The following is a 21,023-nucleotide window of genomic DNA, read 5'->3' as shown; positions in this document are numbered from 1 at the left end:
ACTCCGTCACCCGATAACCAAACTATCTGGCCTGCTGCTGGGCAATTATGCAAAGTCCATCGATCAACTTTACAGGGTATTCTGTTTTGATATGCAGTCTATTTTAAATTCATTTAATTGTTTACGACTTTGTGCAACATTATAGGGGTTATGCAGGCACGTTTCATAGCACAACTAATGTTTTACTGTTTTTGGTTTATCATACCTTATTTGAATGGTTTTGTGTTGTTCAGGAGGCAATTTTTCAATTGAGACGTTAAACTGAACATTGTGATGAGCTAGATGAATCCAGGAAAAGTGATTGTTTCTTTTAGCAATCTTCCTCCTCCATTCAACACTTTGCAGAATTGAAAGATCTGATTTATTCATTTTCTACTCTGTTCTGTATGAGTTGGTTGCAGTTTAAAGGTGATATGTGGCTTGTAAAGTAGTGAAACATACTGAGAATGACGTAAGGGGCTATTAAATCCCAAATTCTTTCTTTTATACTTGCTCAAAGTATTTTGTAGTAACTTGTGTCTCTAGACTTAGTCAATTAAAAATCCTCCCACAGCCTTTCAAATGTATCCTTTCATTTGCAATTGAAACTTTGCAGCCATAGAACTCTGGAACTTTCTAAAAAGCTCTATCATCTTGAGAGAGCCTGCAATCTATTTGAGGAGTGCCTTAGGGTTGTAATGATTCAGTTGTTGACCTGGTTGTAATTTTGCATAGAATGTCTTTTTCCATTAGTTGAAAACTGCATGTTTGTCCCCATATGCTTTTATAATCAAGTACCAGAGTATACTGTGCCTGAATCAAGTAGTGGGATGTGCTGCAGTAAAAGCTGCTTTCTTTTTAGACAGGCTGTGTCTGTTTCTTAGCACTTTAGAACTATTCTTCAGAGCAATTGAAACTGCATTTGAAGTTGCATTCCCCACAACCACGTTTTGCCATATTTACAATATAGTTTCTCAAACGTGGCTCTCTTTTAAAGCTATATTCAATCACGCACCAAACATTGAATGGTTCCCAAGTTGTGGAAATGCTTCTCATTAGACAGCTTGAGAGAACAGTGAGATTTTTCCTTTTCTCCTTCCATGTGCAGAAGTGCATCTTAGTTTCACTTTTTCCCTGAATGGCAGCTAAGTCTTTACCCTTGTGCAAAGAGGCAAAATTTATGTATTTGCTGTTTGTAATTAGACACGATTAAAATGTTACATCCAATTTGTTTGGTGTTCTTAGTTTACCACTGTTTTATTGACTGCATAGTTCAGAAGTTTGTCTTTCAGATAGTCATTATGTGGACCTTTGCTTTTCTTATGCAGTTTCAAGTTGACATACAGTGAGGCACAAAAAGAGTTCTGATAGCCCATTGGCATGGAATAACATTGTTATAAGACTTTGATTCTTCTCACAAAGACAGATTCTCCAGTGATCAGGTTTTGAATCCTGAGAGTTGTCATTGAAAGCAGTGTATATAATGCATCGATATTGAACGTTCAACAGCCTTTTGCCATGGCCGGCTGACTGCCAGGAGAAGTATGAAGTGGCTGTTTGCAAATATGTTTACTGTTATTATTCTTGGGAGAGTTTCATTTAACGAAGGACGTTACAGAAAAGGGTACTCTTCAAATAAAAGGGGTCATGAGTTTTACTTATGGACATAACTTTAACATGAAAAGATACCAAGTGCAAAAACCACACAATTGTGACAGCCCAGAAATGCTATTGGTAATGTAAGTAAATCCATTTGAGATGTTTGTAGTTGGTGAGATGCTCTGTCCCACATTTACATGGTACTTTATCTGCAAATTAATATGAGTACAAGCACAATACATTCTTTCAGATATATCTCTCAGAACCACAGGATTCAAGGATTCATGGCCTTTTGCCATTGAGGTTCATACTGAAGTTGAAAGAAACTTGCTGCAGGTAGACTGGGGTCAGTGGGGGCACATGTGAGTAATTATTCTTAAATAATAGTGCTGTGTTTGGCTGATTTTTCATGGTGGCTTCTCTCTTTATTTTCTGAATTCCAGAGGTATTTTATCAGGCAGTCATTCTCTGACCTTGCCCTTGTCCTTGTCTATTCTGCATAGCTGCTTGCTTATGGGCTGGAGAGACAAAACCCAGCTCTTGCAACTCTCTCCACCATCCCCTTCCCCCCCGCCCACCCTAAACCACCACCCCAAACCAATTCAATAAAACCAGACACAATTACAGCAGTCCCACACTAATCTTGGCTGAAGTCCATGTGTCCTGGGATCAAATTGGAGACCTTGTTTTCTGTAAATACTATACCACACATTTACCTGCCATGGGGCAAGTTTCAAGAGACACTCTTAACAACTTCTAGTATCTGTGTGCATTATTTCATCCAGCAACAAAAATAGTTCCTTTCAAATTTCCAGCCTCTCTTAACTGGAAAGGAATTTGGTTGATGCTTTCCTTCATTACTTACATTCTTGAGCAGAATCAAATATATTAAGGTAATAGTGGCTCTTAAGCATAATTACCTCTTGAAGAGAGAACTCTTCAAATGCCAGCAGTGTATTTTTCAGAACCCAATGGATCTTAATTTTTTTTTCGTTTATAAATGTCTATGGTTGCAAGCTCTTACATTCTCCCAAGGGATGTCGTCACTGATGAATCCTTGTTGCTTGTTTTACTGCTATGCCTTTTAAAATGAATGCTCAACCTAATGGTTGAGCTGTGTCCGTACTTCTCTTATCCTGGTTTTTAGGATTTTGACTTGTTTCAAACAAAGCTCAAGTGAGGAACTGGTCTATTCAGCGAAATTTCTCCTTTTCATTTTCTGGCTATTATCTATATTCAACTATGCCTGCACCTCTGTCTGCAGGTAGCACACACGTTCCTGAAGAAGGGCCTATGCCCGAAACATCGATTCTCCTGCTCCTTGGATACTGCCTGACCTGCTGCGCTTTTCCAGCAACACATTTTTCAGCACATTAAAAGTTGTGGCTGGTTCAACAAATTACAATGGCAAAAGCAATCGCACAAATGTGGGGAGAGTATCTTCTCAAGTTAAATTTGAACTGAAGTTGGATACAGACAGCACAATCTGATGCAACATAGCAGGTGAAAAGTTTGCAATATGTGTGGTGGGGGATGGGTGTTGAGCAGTCTGTTTCCCTTTCTTTACCAAGTATTGGGAGACCAGCTAGTTCTGACATTTGTTTTGTAGACCCATCCTGATCAGGCAGTCCTTCACACTGCTCCTTGTTATTTACAAAGGGGCCCTCGAAAGGAGCCTATGTGAACGTCTTCTTGAAGGTATTGGCAATGGAAGGCATCTTAAATTAGGAGACTTGTAAAAATGAATGATTAGCAATGAGTGAAAAAATGTGCAGAAAGTTAATATGAAACTGGGCAGATGTTCGTTAAAGGAGCAAAATAAAGAAAGGTTGCTGTAGAAATGTTTCAAAATAGGTGAGAAGGGATTAAAGGATTAACTCTAAAGGTCAAGGCTATTCAGATGCTAATCTATTCATGGGGCTGTGGGTTCCAAATAATTTTTTTGACTTGATTAATGGAACTGTTGCAGCTACTTGAAAATTGATTAGTAGTTGATGGATTTTGATTAACAATTTTTTACAACACTTGTGGTTTCAGACAAATTGTATGTCTGTATGTATTCTAAGTGGTTCAGACTTCAAATTACATCAGAGTTCAACAATTGCTATGCTAACAGATCAGAAAATGCCATTCAGCCCATTTTAGCTCATTCTTCAGGTACTCCAACTTGTCCAGCCTTGTATCTGACTGCATTTTCAATACCCCATTCCCCATCCATCCTCTGAAGTATTTAACACTGGCAGTTTACTTACAGGATTATTCCAAGTGGTTATTCAATATAACATGTACACTGAAGGACTTAATCCATTTCAGCGCTTTAAAAAAAGTGAATTATCCAGTGATTTTGAATTAAGCATCATAGAAGTGCAAAAACTTTGCCTGAAATCTTCAAATGCTCTGATGATTTGCATTCCAAGTGCCTTTTGAGTTAGATTTGTTTTTACATTTACTTTAGGCACATTTTAACTTTGTGTCAGGCCCCACGAGCATAGCTGAATTTGAAATAATAATTGGCTTTGATGATTCTGGACTCAAATGTGTAGTCCAACAAAGTGAGAGTGTTACGTGTGAAATAGTAGCATCCTCCACTTTACTCTTAGAGTGAGATTGCTACTCTATGGCAATGTGCATTCCAAGGTGATCTTACAGAGTCTTCAAGCAGATTGTATTGAGGAGCAGCTTTGAGTCAAAAGGCTGTGAATTCAAGATCTACTTTTGAGAACTAATTACACAATCTAGGCTGACATGCTGAAGTTATGCTAAACTGTCAGAGGTACCATAATTTGCATGAGACCTTAAACAAGATCCCTCTGCTCCTTCATGTTATGAGAGACATTCCATGGAACTCAGAAATAGTGTCCTAACCACAATTAAAACTGCACAGGCAGCACGGTGGCACAGTGGTTAGCACTGCTGTCTCACAGCGCCTGAGACCCGGGTTCAATTCCCGACTCAGGTGACTGACTGACTGTGTGGAGTTTGCACGTTCTCCCCGTGTCTGCGTGGGTTTCCTCCGGGTGCTCTGGTTTCCTCCCACAGTCCAAAGATGTGCGGGTCAGGTGAATTGGCCATGCTAAATTGCCCGTAGTGTTAGATAAGGGGTAAATGTAAGAGTATGGGTGGGTTGCGCTTCGGTGGGTCGGTGTGGACTTCCACACTGTAAGTAATCTAAGTAATCAAATGAAATCACTGACAGATTATCTGCATAGTCATGATTACATTGTTGTTTGTGGAGCTTTCCAAATTGACAGCACTGTTTCCTCAAGTGCAACGTTGCATTGTGGGACTTCCTGAGGTAGTTACTTTAGGGATAGCTGAAGGCATAATGGTAATGTGGTAATAACTTAGCAGAACAAAGAAGAAGATTGTGCAAAACTGATATGAAGGGCAAGGCGTCAAATTAAGCAGCATTTCAGAGTTCAGAATCTCTGAATGGTAAATCAGCATAGAGCAAATTAACTTAGAAAGATTAATACCTGGTTTAAAGATTGGTTGTGGGAGGAGTGGGTTCTGATTCATGGGCCATCTGGTATTTGGGAAGATGGGATTTGCATTGATGGAATGATTGCCACTTGAACCATGTTGTGGCCAGTGTTCCTAGGCAAGCAGAAACTATTTAGTTTAAAATCCTGAGGGCAAGGGATCAAATTTGGGAAGATGTGATAAATCCAAAGAGACAAGTCTTTGTTCTGCCTGTATCATTGTTGTCTATGCGGACAATGACAACGGGATTTTCCCAGCCACGAACTGTCCTGAACCTTGGCACTGGGCAGGCAACACAGAGAGACCACACTACCTCCACCCCCACCTCCCCACCGCATTGGAGTGCTGTACTTCATTACATTGCCTTCTTTCTCACACATCTCCAATTGGTCGAAGGACAGGATGGCCTACTCCGTTTCTATTTTCTATGTTTGTATTAGCTGGGATAGAAAACTCGGTAAATCAATGGAGTGATGGCTCGATTTGTTAATGATGACATTAGCACAACAGAAGCACAACCCAACTTCCGAAAAGCAAGATGTGGAACTGGTTTGGGTTTAAGTGATAAAGACAGCAAGTAACTTGTGGGAGTACTGTACAGGCTCTACAACAGTATCCAAGCAGTACAGTAGATTATAAAAGAAGTAGTAATGAGAGTTTGTTGGAAAGGCACAACAATAATCATGGGAGATCTTAATCTCCATTTAGACTGGAAAGTTAGCTGGGCAAAGATGACCTACAGGAGGAGTTCGTAGAATGCTTTTGGAACTGTTTCTTAGAACAGCATGTTCTGGAGTCTACTGGACAGCAGGGTCTGATGGATCTTGTTTTGTGCAGTGGAATAGGATTAATTGCCTTCATTGCTCAGATCTTTGTGTATTGGAGTTAGGATGTCATATTGCGGTTGTACAGTACATTGGTGAGGCCTCTTCAGGAGTACTGTGTGCATTTCTGGTCATCCTATTATAGGAAGGATGTTATTAAACTGGAGAGGATTCAGAAAAAATGGAGGGTTTGAGATGTAAAAATAGTCTGGACAGGCTGGACCTCTTTTCACTGCAGTACAGGAGGTTGAGAGGTGACCTTTATTGAGATGTGTAAAATCGTGAGGGACTTGGATAAGGTGAATGACCTAGGATGGAGGACTTCAAAATTACAGGGCATGTTTTAGAGGTGAGATGAGAAAAATTTACAAAGGACATGAGGGGCAACTATTTTACACAGAGAGTGGTTTGTGCTTAGAATGAACTGCCAGAGGAAGTAGTGGATGCAGGTGCATTTACAAGTTTAAAAGGTACTTGGGTAAGTTCATGATTTGGAAAAGTTTGGAGGAAAATGGGCCAAATGCAGTCAAGTGGGACTTGATCCGTTTGGTCACACTGCTCCTTCATCAGGCAGCTGTGGATCAGGATCATAAGACACAGAATTTATGGCAGAAGATTATCGTGTCATGCATTGTAATCTTTTGCTATAAATTCTGTGTCTTATGATCCTGCTGCACAGCTACCTGATGGAGGAGGAGCACTCCAGAAGCTAGTACTTTCAAATAAACCTGTTGGACTATAACCTGGTGTTGTGTGATTTTTTAACTTTGTCCACCCTGATCCAACCCTGACACCTCCACATTATAGTTTGGGAACATGGTCGCTGTGGATTGGTTAGACTGAAGGGTCTGTTTTCATGCTGTAGACTCTATGACTACAATGAACAAACTTGCAGTAATGGCTGCATTAGATAGCAGTGATCATAATATGATTGGCTTTTACATTTGGTTTGAGGGAGAGAGGAGTGGATCTGAGACTGTTTTTCAAAATTTCAATAAGGGGAATTATTAAAATCTGTTTGCAGACCGGTTAAAGTGAATTGGCAAATTAAAAAATAGATCAATAGAGATCCAGTTCCAGCCATTTATGGTGATACTTCAGAATACACAGGATTTGATTTTTGATTTGATTTATTGTCACCTACTTAAGTACAGTGAAAATTTTTGTTTTGTAGGCAGTACAGGCAGATCATAGGGCATTTAGACAGAATGAGGCATACAAAGTTACCAAGGTACAAAACAAAATGCACATTGGATTTGAAGTTAGAGATGTCCATACAGCAGTCAAATAAGAGCAGGGAAGAAGCTGTTCTTGAACCTGTTGGTATGTGTGTATCTTCTGCCTGATGGAATAGGGTATTACTAGGGTGGGAGGGGACTTTGATGTTGGCTGCCTTTCCGTGGCAGCAAGAGGTGTAAGTGGAGTCCATGGATGAGAGGTTGACTTCCATGAGGTCTGGGCTGCGCACACAACTTTCTGTACTTTCTTATAGTCCTGGGCAGAGCAGATGCTGAACCAGGCTGTAATGCATCTAGATAGAATGCTTACTATGGTGCATCTGTAAAAGTTGGTGAGGGTCTTTATGGACATGCCAAATTTCCTAAGCCACCTGAGGAAGAAGACGCATAGTGTTGTCTCAACTGTTGCATCAGTGTGGGCGGTCCAGGACAGATTATTGATTATCATCGCTCCAAAGAACTTAACACACTCAATCCTGTCCACCTCAGCTTTGTTAATGTAGATAGGGGCATGTCTCCCTTCTTTCTTTCCAAAGTCAATGCTGACATTGAGGGAGAGATTGTTCTCATGACACTATCTCCTCCCTGTATTCTGGCTCATCATTGTTTGATATCTAATCTACAGTAGTGGTTTTGTCAACGAGCCTCTGGATAGCATTCATATGGAATTTGGCTACACAGTCATGGGTGTACATAGGGGGCTGAGAATGCATCCTTGAGTAGCTGTTGTTGAGGATTATCACGGAGGAGTTGCTTGTTGTCTATCACCATTGATTGCGACCTGTGGCTGAGTAGGCTGAGGATCCAGTTGCAGAGGAAGGAGTCGAGATCTCTGGCGTTTTGAGATTAGTCTGGTAGGGATTATGGTGTTGAAGGCATTGTCCTGTACAGCCGCAACATGATCTTCCAACCCCTGTACTCACTGCTCTGAACAGTAAATGAAAGCATACCAAACGCCGCCTTCACTATCCTATCTACCTGCGACTGTACTTTCTAGGAACCATGAACCTGCACTTCAAGGTCTCTTTATTTAGCAACACTCACGAGGACCTTACCATTAAGTGTATAAGTCTTGCTCTGATTTGCTTTTCCAAAATACAGCACCAGGCATTTACTTAAATTAAACTCTGTATGCCACTCCTCAGCCCATCTGATCAAGATTCTGGTGTATTCTGAGGTTAACTTCTTTATTGTCCACTACCCCTCCAATTTTGGTATCATTAGCAAACTTACTAACTATACCTCTTATGTTCACATCCAGATCATTTATATAAATGACAAAAAGTAGTGGACCCAGCACCGATTGTTGTGGCACTCCACTGCTCACAGGCCTTCAGTCTGAAAAACAACCCTCCACCACCATCTTCTGTCTTCTACCTTTGAGCCAGTTCTGTATCCAAATGGCTAGTTCTCCCCATATTCCATGAGATCTAACCTTGCTCACCAGTCTCCCATGGGGAACCTTGTCAAACGCCTTACTGAAGTCCATATAGATCACATCTATCACTCTGCCCTCATCAATCCTCTTTGTTACTTCTTCAAAAAACTCAATCAAGTTTGTGAGGCATGATTTCCCATGCACAAAGCCATGTTGACTATCCCTAATCAGTCCTTGCCTTTCCAAATACATGTACATCCTCAGGATTCCCTCCAACAACTTGCCCACCACTGAGGTCATGCTCACCAGTCTATAGTTTCCTGACTTTGCCGTACCACTTTTCTTAAATAGTGGCAGCATGTTAGCCAACCTCCAGTCTCCCAGCACCTCACCTGTGACAATCGATGAGACATATAAAACCTGTTTTTATGAGGGCAGACTCACTGTATGGCAGGATGTTTGGCAGCTCAGAGGTGCACGGTGATCTTGGGGTATTTGTCCACAAATCGCTGAAGTTGGCAGGACAGGCTAATAAAGTAATTAATAAGGTACACGGGACACTTAGAATCATAGAATCACTACAGTGTAGAAGCAGGCCATTCGGTCCATCAAGTCCACACCGACCCGCCGAAGCGTAACCCACCCAGACCCATTCTCCTAGTTACCCCTTCACCTAATACTACGGACAATTTAGCTTGGCCAGTTCACTTAACCTGCACATTTTTGGATTGTGGGAGGAAACCGGAGCACCCGGAGGAAACCCACACAGACATGTGCAAACTCCACACAGAGAGTCACCTGAGGCGGGAATTGAACCTGGGTCTCTGGCGCTGTGAAGCAGCAGTGCTAACCAATGGCTAATCCATTTAACGCACATATGGATAATTCAGAATGGCCAATCCCCCACACCAGCACTTTGGACTATATGTGGAAACCGGAGCATCTGGCAGAAACTCAAGCAGCCACTGGACGATAGTCATCAGAGAGTATAACTGTCCCATGGCCCCTGATACAGTGAGCCACTGTGTTGCCTGGATATTGCTGAACATTGTGCAATTGTTGGCAAACTCCCGTGTTTAATTTTATGGTGTAGGGTAGGTCATTGATGAAACTCGTGAAGATGGGTGGGCTGAGGACACTGTCACCCCAGAGACTTCTGGAATTCATCACCGCAGGAAGTGATTAAGGCTAAAACATTGTGTTTTCAAGAAGGAGCTTGATATCACTCTTGTGTCTAAAGAGATCAAAGGATATGTGGGAGGGCAGATTTATGCTACTGAGCTTGATGATCAGCCATGATCATATTGGATGACAGAACGGGCTTGAAGGGTCACATGGCCCACTATTTCTCCAGTCTCCTATGTTTTTAAGGAATTGAGATGACTGACCTTGAACACTCACAACCATCTTCCTATACGTTTGTATGACTCAAGCAGCAGAAAGCTTTTCCCCATTCCCATTGAATCCAGTCGAGCTTGAAGGCAAACAGGCTCAAATATGGCCTCGATGTCAAAGGCAGCTTACTCTCAATCACCGCTGCAGTTCAGTTCTTTTGTCCATGTTTGAACAAAGGATGAAATGAGATCAGGAACCGAGTGGCCTTGGCAGAACCAAACTGGGTATGCCGGGCAGGTGCTGTTTGGTAGCTTTCTTGATAGCATCTTCCATCACTTTACTGCTGATTGAGAGTAGATGGATGGGGCAGTAACTTGCCAGGTTGAATTTGTCTAGCTTTTCGTGTATGGAACATACCTGGCAATTTTTCACATTGTTGGGTAAATGCCAGTGCTGTAGAAGTTCTGGAACAGATTGGCCCCATCATTAGGACAAGAATATTTATGGGGCCTCTTTCATCCAGTAGGTTCTCTAACTGTCATTCATGACTGGATACAGCAGACCATAGAATTTGGATCTGATCCATTGATTGTGGAATCCCTCCTCCTTGTGTATCATTTGCTATTTATCCTCTTTGACATGCATGTAGCACTGTTTTCTAGCTTCGCCAGGTTGACATCTTATTTTAACTATAGCTGGAATGCCCTGTTGCACTTTTCATTGAACGAGAGCTGATCCGCTGGCTTGGTAGTAATGGTAGAGTGGAGAAATGCCATGTCACAAAGTTGTGGTTGTTTATGAGTACAATTCTACAGCTATAGGGCATTCATAAAGTTCTTTAAACTGTCTTTGGTTGCTACATCTGTTCAATATTTATCCCATTTAGAATGATGGATGATATCCTCAATGTGAAGATGGGACTTGGTCTCCACAAGGACAGTACAGTGATCATTGTTAGCAATAATGTCATGGACAGATGCATCTGTGATGGCAGATTGGTGAGGATGAGTGCTCTTTGTTTCTCTCTCATTGATTTGATCACTATCTGCCACAGACTTCTTCTAGCAGCCATGGCCTTTAGGAATTGACCAGCTCAGTCAGTGGTGCTGCCAATTTACTTGCCTTTGTAAGTTGTGGCATGTGACTGTAAGAGCAGGGAGGCCATGTCGGAGCTGTACAAAATTTTGGTTCGACTGTGCAGTTCTAGTCACCACACTGTGAGAAGCACGTGATTGCTGTGGAGGGGGTGCAAAAGATATTCACCAAGCTGTTGCCTGGGATGGAGCATTTCAGCTATGAGAAGAGGCTGAATAGGCTCAGATTGTTTTTCAGAGCTGAGAAGGCTGAGGGGTATAGACATGAATAAGATTGAGGGGCATGGACAGGGTAGAAAGGATCCTATGAGTTGAAAAGTGAATAGTGAGAGGCCATAATTTTAAGATGAAAGGTGTGAGGGGAGTTGAGGAACAAAAGTTGTACGCCACTGTGTGGGAATTTGGAATGCATTTCCAGGAATGGAACTAGAAGTGGGAATCCTCACGTCCTTTAAAAAGTATGTGGATGAACACTTGAAATGTCATAACATTCAAGGCGGTGGGGCCAAATTCTGAAAATTGGAGTTAGTGTAGATAGGTCAGTGCAGACTCGATGGACTGAAGGGCCTCTTCTGTCCTATATGATCTAACCTGGAGAAATTGGATTGAAGAACAGAGGTCTTGGAAAGCAAAAAGAACTTCTCATTGAATCCTGTGGACTGGTGCTGTTGCATTTTCCTCCATTATTGAAATATTTGTTTTGTTTGTGTATGTGGCAGGGTTTAAAAGAGGGTTTGGGTTTCAGCTTGTGGCATTATATGGTAGATGGTTTGTAATTTTATTTCCCTGTAGCTATCCTTATTTATTTGGGACAAGCAATAGGTCTTAAGTACAAGAGCCGAGTTAATATTTTCTGTAAACCTGATTCCATCAGACAGATATACTGAGGACATTGCATATTTTGATAAAATCCTTGACTGTATTTTGCATCAGCCTTTATGTAGAGAATACATGTAATATCCCAGAAGCAGTGATAAATCAGGCAATGCAAAATGAGAAAATTATAATCCTCAGAGAAGTGGAACTGCAGATTGATAAATGCCTGGATTCAAATGGACCTCATCCTGGGTTTTGAAGGAAGTGCTAATGAGTTAGTTGGTGCATTAGTTTTAGTTTTCTAAAATTCCCTTGCTTCAGGTTTGGTCACATTAGACTAGAAGGTAGTGTCTGTGACTCCTTTGTTCAAGAAGACAGGGAGACAGAAACCAGGAAACTACAGGTCAGTTAGCTTAACTTCAATCAGAGGGACAATGTTTGAAAGTATTAACCAAGAGGTTATTGTAGTGCATTTGGGTACGTTCAAAGTAATCAGGCACTGTCAGCATGGTTTTGTGAAAGGGAAATCACATTTGAACAATCTATTGGAGCTCTTTGCCATAATATGCTGTGGTCAGTGGGAAATTGTTGATGTAGTGTACTTAAATTTCCAGCGTTGACAATGTGCTGCATCAAGGCTCGTTGCAGAAAATAAAATCTCATGGTGTGTAAACTAGTAACGAAGCATGAGTAGAAGATTTATGATCTAACTGGAAGCATAGAGAAGACATTCGTGGGTCTTTTTTGGAATTACAAGATATGACGAGTGGTACGCACACAAATCGATGCGCGGACTATTTACAGTTGTAGTCTGAAAACGCCTGACCTTGTCTGATCTCAGAAGTTAAGCGGACTCAGACCTGGGTTAGAAATTGGACGGCAGACTGCTATGGAAATGCCAGGTACTGTAAGAAGGGATTCTTGTGGCATAGTGGTAGTGTCCCTGCCTCTGAACCAGGTGACCTTGGTTCAAGTCCCAGTCTGCTCCAGCGGTTGATGTTATAAATAAATGACTTGGACAAAGGGAGACAAGATATGTTAGCTAAATTTGCTGATGATAGGTTGGAAACTATGTTGGGAAGAGGTCATAAGCAGGATACAGAGAAATATAAGGTTAAGTGAATGGGAAAAGGCACGGCTATTAGAATGTAATGTGAAAACATTGTGGAAACTTTCATTTTGGAGGAATAAAAAAGCTGCACATTTTATCAAAATGGTGAGGGACTGCAGAGCTCCAAGATACAGAAGTTCTGGGTCTCCATGTGTATGAATTGCAGAAGGTTAGTTTGCAGGGACAAAAAGTAAATGGGAGTGGTATCACATATTGGAGGGAGGTTATCTTTCAGTTATACAGGGCACTGATGAGACCACATCTAGAGTAGTACATAGTATTGGACAGGACAAAATGAGGACTGCAGATGCTGGAGATCAGAAAAGCGTGGCACCGGAAAAGCGCAGCCGGTCAGGCAGCATCTGAGGAGCAGGAAAATTGATGATTTGGACATGAGCTGTTCATCAGGAATGCTAAAGGTAAAGTTGTCATAGTCCCAGACAATCATAGGCCTGCTATTTCAAGAGAGGGAGATGACTCGTGGTCAGTTTAGCTTGAGGGTGAGATTGAGAGGCAAAGACCTTCATGGTGACCTCGGCTGATATGGGCATTGAACCCCAACTGTTGGTGTCACTGTGCATTGAAAACCAGCCAACTGAGTTAACTGACCTTTATTTAGGGAAAGATATAAATGCATTGGAGGCAGTTCATGGAAGATTTATTGGATTAATATCAGGGCAGGTTGGACAGAAACAGGCTTATATCTGTTGAAGTTTAGAAGAGCAAGTACTGACTTGCTTTAAAAATGTAAGTTCCTGAGGACTGTTGACAGGGTAGGGATGAAAGGGATGCTTTCTGTTACGGACTGATCTGGAACTACATATCTTTATTTTGAATGGACCATCCTTCCTAAAAGAGACAAGGTGAAATTCTTTCTCAGACGGCTTAGAGCCTTTGGAACTCTCCTGAAAATATGGTAGAACTAGAGTCCTAGAGATGTACAGCACAGAAACAGACCCACGCCTACCAGATATCCTAAATTAATCTAGTTCCTTTGCCAGCACTTGGACCATATCCCTCTCACCCCTTCATTTTAACATAACCATCCAGATGTCTTTTAAATGTTGTAATTGTACCAGTCTCCACTACTTCCTGTCAAGCACAATCCATACATGCACCACCCTCTGTGTGAAAAAGTTGCCCCTTAAATCTTTCCCCTCTCACCCTAAACCTATACCCTCTAGTTCTGGACTCTGCCTACCACAGCAAAAAGACCTTGTCAATTTATCCTATCCATGCCCCTCATGATTTTATAAACCTCTATAAGGTCACCAAAGCTCCAGAGAAAACAGCCCCAATCTGTTCAGCCTTTCCTTGTAGCTCACACCTTTTGTGATGCTGCTGCTCCTTGAAGGTTGTGCTGTCTTTGTTTGTTTTTTCAGAGGGGACCTACACAGAGAGACTCCAAGAGGTCTAGGTTTGAAGGGTTTTAGACCCAATTTGATTATAACTACAGACACTGACTCAAGCAAAAGGCTTTCAAGGTTAAAAGAAAACACTTGTACAATGAAAGGGGAGTGGCCAGCTCTTCCAGCTCAGCTTTTCTCTGGCTTCATTTGATTCTGGTGGTTCACTAAAAGCAGGCAGTAGGTTGTGAAGCTGCTGGACCCAAAGAAGCAGATCCATGCTGAATATCCCTCTTTCTGACATCTCTTCTGAAAGACCCTGTGTTTGATTTTACCTTTTTTGCCAAGTGTGTTTATGGGGATTATTGCAAGAATTTGGATGAAGAATGAAGATGTGTGGTTACCATCAGATCAGCCGTGCTCTCATTGAATGGCAGGAAGTGCTCTTGGCGCTGAATGGCCTCCTTCTGCTTCATACATTTTGCATTTGGTGATGGGCTCTTTTATAGACCGGGGTTGTCGTATGAATATGTTGTAGCCTTCCAAAGTCCGTGTCTGTTTTGCTTGAAATTCCATTTTGTATCCCTCCTGTAAGGTTGTTTCTCTCACAGTACTATGGCATTTGACAAAGTAAAACAACATTATGCATTCTACATGGCAAAGGTAAACTATCCGTCCTTATCATCCTCTGCCTCTCTTCAGTTTTTATCAAGGGTTAACCATGCCAACTTCCCTCAATGCAGCTCCACCGCCATCTAGCTGTGTGGGACTAAACTTGGATGTTTCCATTCTTATCTCATTCTTGTCAGAATAATGACTTCTCTTGCTGCTCACATGCAGTCACTTCCTGTCTCCCACAAGGATCTGTTGTTGACCCCCTTCTATTTCTCTTCTGCATAAAACGTCATTTGAAAATGCAATGTCAGTCTCCACATGTACGATTATGATGCTCAGCTTTATCTCACCATTGATTCTCAATGTCTGTACTATCTCTAATTTGTCAAGCTCCTTGTCCGAATCCCATATTTATCAGAAATTTTCTCCTGTTATACATTTGGAAGGTTACAGCCATTGTTTCCACCATAAACTGTCATTCCATTTTAGACATGGTATCCATGCCTTACCTTCTAGCCCCAAACTTTGGAATTCTTGCCCTAAATCCCGTTGTCTGTTTACGTTGTTTGCCACCTTGAAGATGCTCCTTAAAACCTACATGTTTGGTCAAACTTTGTTCATCTTTGCTTCATATAGCTCTTGCCTCTGTGGCTCAGTGTCCAATTTTGTTTCGTAATATGCCCGTGAAATACCTTGTAACATCTTAATATGTTAAAAATTACATAAAAGTGCAAGCCCTGGGGAGAACAATAACAGTATTACTTGGTTTACTTCTATTTTGATATACAGAAGACAAGTTGGACTGTGACATATCGTTCGGAAGGTTTTGTGTGTTTTTTCTGGATATTTTAAAAAATTTTCAAAGGCAATGTGGTGATGGTTAAAAAGCAGAAATTGTAATGAGTATCATTAGATATCTGCTTTACTGTGCTGGATATTTAGTGTTGCAGACTGGATTAACTTGACTGGGGGAAATCTTAAAACTAACTGGTTTGTCCTCCGTTTCAAAAATACGAAGCACTCATTCAGCTGTGACTGCAAAATCAAAGATTCAAGTAATAATTTTGGCTTATGAATTCTTTTTAGGTTATGCTCTTCCAGCAACAAACAGTGCTGCACCTAATACAGGATTTCAGTCGAAAGGTTCTGCCTTTGCATCAAGTGTTGAAGGGCCTTTAGAGCACTACGAATTGTTGGTCAGTCTAGGCGACCTAAAAGCTGATGGCCACCAGAGAAAAGTTGTGCAGTGTTTACAGAAGCTTCATGAAGCACTTAAAGGATACAATCCTGGTCAGCAAAATTTCTTCTCAAAGGTGAGATCTGTTGAGATATCAGAAATCCAGGGGTCAGCAGGTGTGTATGTGAAAAAAGCTGCAAAGAAACAATTCAGTGATATTTAATTGTGGATGTACTTAGTTGCCTACTTGATCTTTTGGTTTCCCTTTGCTTATTTTAGGGAGGTCTGGATAAGAACACAATTACTTTTCTCCTGTCCACCTCGTGCCCGTAATACAGTGATAAATTCCACTGTTGAAACTTGGTGTCAAAACTATTTAACTGATTGAATGATTAGGATTTTTCTGTGATCTTTGCAGCTGTCAGCTATGTGGACGCTACCTTCTGGACACTCCTCCCAAGACCTCATTACCTTGTCCTCACTACCATTTAAAGCTCTTCAAAACCTCTCTTGGTAGCACACACAGTCACTTTTTCTAATTTATCTATCACTATTCTTCTGTGTTTTTCTTTACAACAGCAAGCTAGCATTGTTATTGTATTAATAACAAGGAAGCTTGACATCCCCACTGAAACTGTCTGATTTTTGTCTCCAGTCTCTTTGTATTATCACTCCTGATAATATAACCCTTGGGGTCCAGATATCATTGTGGTGAGCATACACTACAATCCTCCATGGCCAATGTAACTTTGCTAGGTTGTGAGTGCCCGGATTGCTCAAAATATGTCAAGTCTGGTCTAGGCATAGCTTTGTGTAGCTAAAGCATGACATACCTGCGAACGAAGAACAAATGTTCCATTTGCCTTTCTGTTTATTTTCTGTCCCTATTTGCATCATTTGAATCTAAAATGACTGAACGATTTTTAAGGATGCATATACGTATACTGTGTGAATATGTCTCTCAATGGTGTCTATTACTCTTTACATATGAATTAGAATTGTAGTGAATCCTATCTGGTTTTTCATTGGCCACTGTGGCCAATGAATTGGTCAACACTATTCTCAGGCTTTCCTTGATACCCACCTATTTGATGCTTATTGCCTCCCTTCCTAAAATTGTCTGATGCCTGACTCAACACTATTTTCTTCGCCCTGAAAAGTTTTTCCATGTTCAAGGTACTCTATAAATATTACTGTTGTAGCCTGCTTTCCAGACTTAACAGCCTATGATATTAATGGGAAGAATCTTCTGAGCCCATCAGAGCCTTTGGAAGGGTGCACAGGGGAGTTTAATTAAGTGGGAGGAAAAAACTCAGTTTCTCAATGGGGGTTGAATTTTGCTATTATGTTCTTGGAACTCGCAAGCAGGTTAGCTAGAGCCTTGTTTACATTTATTGGCATGCATTGAACGTCCATTCAACACCCTAAACTCCTGAAAGTACATTCACTGGTACAATCTTCTTCACCTATGTGATCTGTTCTGTGCTCCAGTCAGTACAAATTTCTTTCATTACTTGGCTCATTCCTAACTAAGGCATTTTTTTGAGCAGACATTTGCATTGTGAGAAATGAAGCCTTTCATATTAACCAACTCATGGAAAATCTCAATGATATCCGGATAGCTTTGCTTGCTGTTGTTAAATGCACAGTGTAGGAGGTGAAGAGTGACTGGACTCCTAAACCTGCCTAGGGTAGGCAACCGCACAGGATGATTCATCAAATTTTATCAGGCAGTCAAGCTGGGCTCAACTACTAAAATGGAATGTAAAGTTGGCCTTGACTGAAAAGGAGGCTCAACAGACTAGGTTTATAGAAAAAGGGCTGAGTGGGAACAAAACACTGTTGAAGTGGCACTTAAGATCACACAGAGGCATTGAACTTAGTAATCACAGGCTCCTTTGAAACCTCAAGTTGGGATATGTGCGACATCTCCCAATTGACAGCCAACAAGTGTATTCACCAATGGCCCTCACTTAGAAAGCAATGCAGTTTATTTTTCAGCTAAACGCAAATCCATAGAATCAAGGTGCCTGAATGGTCAGATTTTCAGCTCATGCTGATTTCCATCAGTTACATAGGGCCGTGAGACTCTTAAAAATCTCCTGGCCAGATTTCAGAACAGGAAGGGCTTTCAATCCCTCAGTTACCAGCTCATTTGACTGTAGACAATTCCTGCAGTTGGATTCCCACTGTCCAGGGAGCTGTCATGACGTTGGCAATTCTACACAACTCCCAGGTTACATGAATGTTTACCCTCTCCATATCTTCAGAGCAGGCTTGTGGTTACAAGTGATACTCCCAGAATATATAACTAATGACCCATTGAGCAACCCTCTGACTGACATTGAACAGTGCAACAATGCTGCCTGTCCATCTGTTAGGACCATCATTGATCAGGCAGTTGGTCTTCTGAAGATGCGTCTCTGTTTAGGTCATTTGATATGAACTCTCAAATACACTCTGTACAAAGTCTCCAGATTAGTGATTATTTGCTGCATCCTACACAGCATAGCTCAATGATTAGAAAATAACTTATAAATTAGAGAGATTGACCTTCCTTAAATGAGGAAAAAGGGGGAGTCTGATGGAGAATCACCCCTGACAATGAGGATACTGAAGAAGTCTTGGCAGTAATGAGTCAAAGCAGATGGGCCCAAAAGAACCTTATAATGACTACATTTGAGGGGAATGACCTAACTTTAATGTATGAGGACACTCAGAACTCTGAGCCATTACTTACACAAAAATATTCCTGCCTTTTAAAGGATTGCTTGGTTTGGATAACTGTGCTGACAGGAGTAACAAAAGACTCACCATTGTTTACACTACTGCACATGAGTGCTTGAGGGGCTAGGCTGGTCAACACTCCTCGAGGTAGTTTGCAAGGTAATATAAATAGTCTGAAGTCTCAACAGATATGAAGAGATTACATACGAAGAAAGTGTTATATTTATATCAAATATAATGCTACAAAATGTTGACACCTGACACCAGAGTAAATTCAGTGTTATTTTATCCTTCTGTCCCTACAGCTACACCTTGCTGCCACCTCAGCAGACAAAGCTGTGTTGGAGGAAGCCTGCTGGCTGCTTTCCCTCATATAATGTGGGAAGCTTTTGGTGGGTATCATATGGTGGTGTGGGGCTTAGACTGCTTAGGCTGCTGGGGGTCTCTTGTGTAATTGTAACCTCCTCAGCCTGATCCACTGAGGTGCTTGGGCCTCTGCTAGAAGGAGATCTGGTTGCTGATCCTGTTCCCTGTTGGTGTGCAATAGCATCTGCCTGATCCAGTGGGGGTTGGAGTACATGGAAAAAGGTTGATCTCCCTTAGCTCCCTCTCGCCTAGCCAGTCTATGAATATGTCCATGATTCAGGAGATGAAGCAAAGGTCCCTGAGGATATCTGGTAGTTATTGATTGTTCTGCTGGACGAGGTTTCATCACACCCATCAGCAGGTCCATGGAGGCAGCCATGTACTTGTGTGCTGGAGCCGCAACATCAGACAGAACTTGGGCAAACATCTTTTCCATATGCTTCAGTCTCCATATGATCTCTGGTATCTTTTATAGATGTTCTCCTGCTTCTCTGTGCATTACTGGCCAAGTTCGAAGGCTCATCTATGTTGGACTCAACAGGTGCCTGGTCTCTATCTGTCCTCTAAGTGTCAGAGACCTTAGCCCATTTCTTTCTTTTCTATTAAGTTCATGTCAGTGCTGTCTCATCAGAATGTGACCCTGAGTCTTCCCTGACAAGAGTGTCTACTGAGGTATATGTCGCTGTCCTGATGAAGGATGGAGATGAAGGTCAATGATGGAGCGTCCTTTAAGGCCTGTGACTGTTCATCCTCGGTATTCTGCCAGATACTATGGAGACGGACCTGGGATTTAAGGCCTTTCTCTCAGTCCTGGCTTCAGTGTATGATTTGCAAGCTGTTTTGAAAAACATCAAGGTTTGTTAGACCTAGGAGCCAGCACCCTTGTCTAAGATTTTATCTAGGTTGGTGCTTGATGTGCAGCTGGGAGTAGCTGCATGGAGTGTTTCTCGTTTGATGGCTGTAGATATTCATTCTCCCCTTCAACATATGCATGATCCCCTTTCTGTCCTGACAGCTCGCTGGTCTCTGTCTCTCAAAGGGGAAAGAAGCCCAAGTCAGGCATATTCTCCTCATCTATGCACATTGTGCTTTTTTTGTGCTCTTTCATCTGTGAAGGAGAGAAGAAGAAAGAGACATTAATTTGGATACCTGAGCACTACGTCTGCATTGATACAAACAAAGTAAGATGTCAATCCCCAGAGCTGTAATTGTCTGTGTATTTCTGGTAAAAAGAATGTTGTATCGGGGATTTAGGAGTTTAGGGATTCTGAGTTTAGTAACATCAAAGAACTAGAGTTGATGTGAATCAATGCAGCATTATATTATGTTCTGCCTGAGGTAACTGAGGTGTTCATTCCAAAGCTATGTTTTGTGACTTTGTCCTCGTCCTCTACAAGCCTTTGATGAAAATTGGTCAAATATGTATATTCTTCCAGCTGCGAAGAAAGATCAGTGAGCTGGTGATGTGTGAACTGTTGAGTGTTGTATAACTTGTTTCATATTTTAAGTGTGAATCCTAGAAGATGTGTGAGAGTCAATACCAGTGTGGTGCAATTCTTGGTGCATTGGCAGCTGCAATTAAGTGATGATATCTGATGAGGGTCTTGTGTGTCTCATGTGCAATGGCAAATTTGTAGTGCTAACTCAAACTCCTAGGAGCAAGATGCATTGAGTAGACAGTGCAACATAAACTGGCAGAGCACAGCAGATCATTTGTGCCTTTGTGGCACTGGAGTCAGTTTTTCTTGAATTATCCAGGGGTACTGACCTCTGCAGCTATGCCTGTTAAGCTGCCTTTGTCAGTCAAGATGGTCTGTTGTTGTCCCTAGAGCAAAGAACTTCGAAGGAAGCATTGCTGAACCATGATGCTGCTTTTTACCTTGTCACTGACGTCTGGGGTGTTTAGAGATGATGAGCAGAGGTTGAATGATGCTC

General features: G+C 41.6%; 1 protein-coding gene across 2 annotated transcripts in view; it reads left to right on the top strand.

The window, feature by feature from the left end:
• Positions 1-21,023, top strand: part of afg1lb (AFG1 like ATPase b) — a 173,419-nt gene that overhangs the window by 25,314 nt on the left and 127,082 nt on the right. Inside the window, exon 2 of one of the 2 annotated variants that reach the window (XM_060856452.1) lies at positions 15,905-16,131. The exons of the other annotated variant lie outside the window; for it this stretch is intronic. Coding sequence (XP_060712435.1) covers positions 15,905-16,131 — 227 coding nt within the window. The remainder of the gene's footprint in view (positions 1-15,904; positions 16,132-21,023) is intronic. 2 annotated transcript variants of the gene reach the window in all.

Source organism: Hemiscyllium ocellatum, chromosome 3, assembly GCF_020745735.1.
Source record: "Hemiscyllium ocellatum isolate sHemOce1 chromosome 3, sHemOce1.pat.X.cur, whole genome shotgun sequence".
Classification (NCBI taxonomy): Eukaryota; Metazoa; Chordata; class Chondrichthyes; order Orectolobiformes; family Hemiscylliidae; genus Hemiscyllium; species Hemiscyllium ocellatum.
The sequence above is the reverse complement of the archived record's forward strand: the minus strand, read 5'-3'. Positions and strand labels throughout refer to the sequence as shown.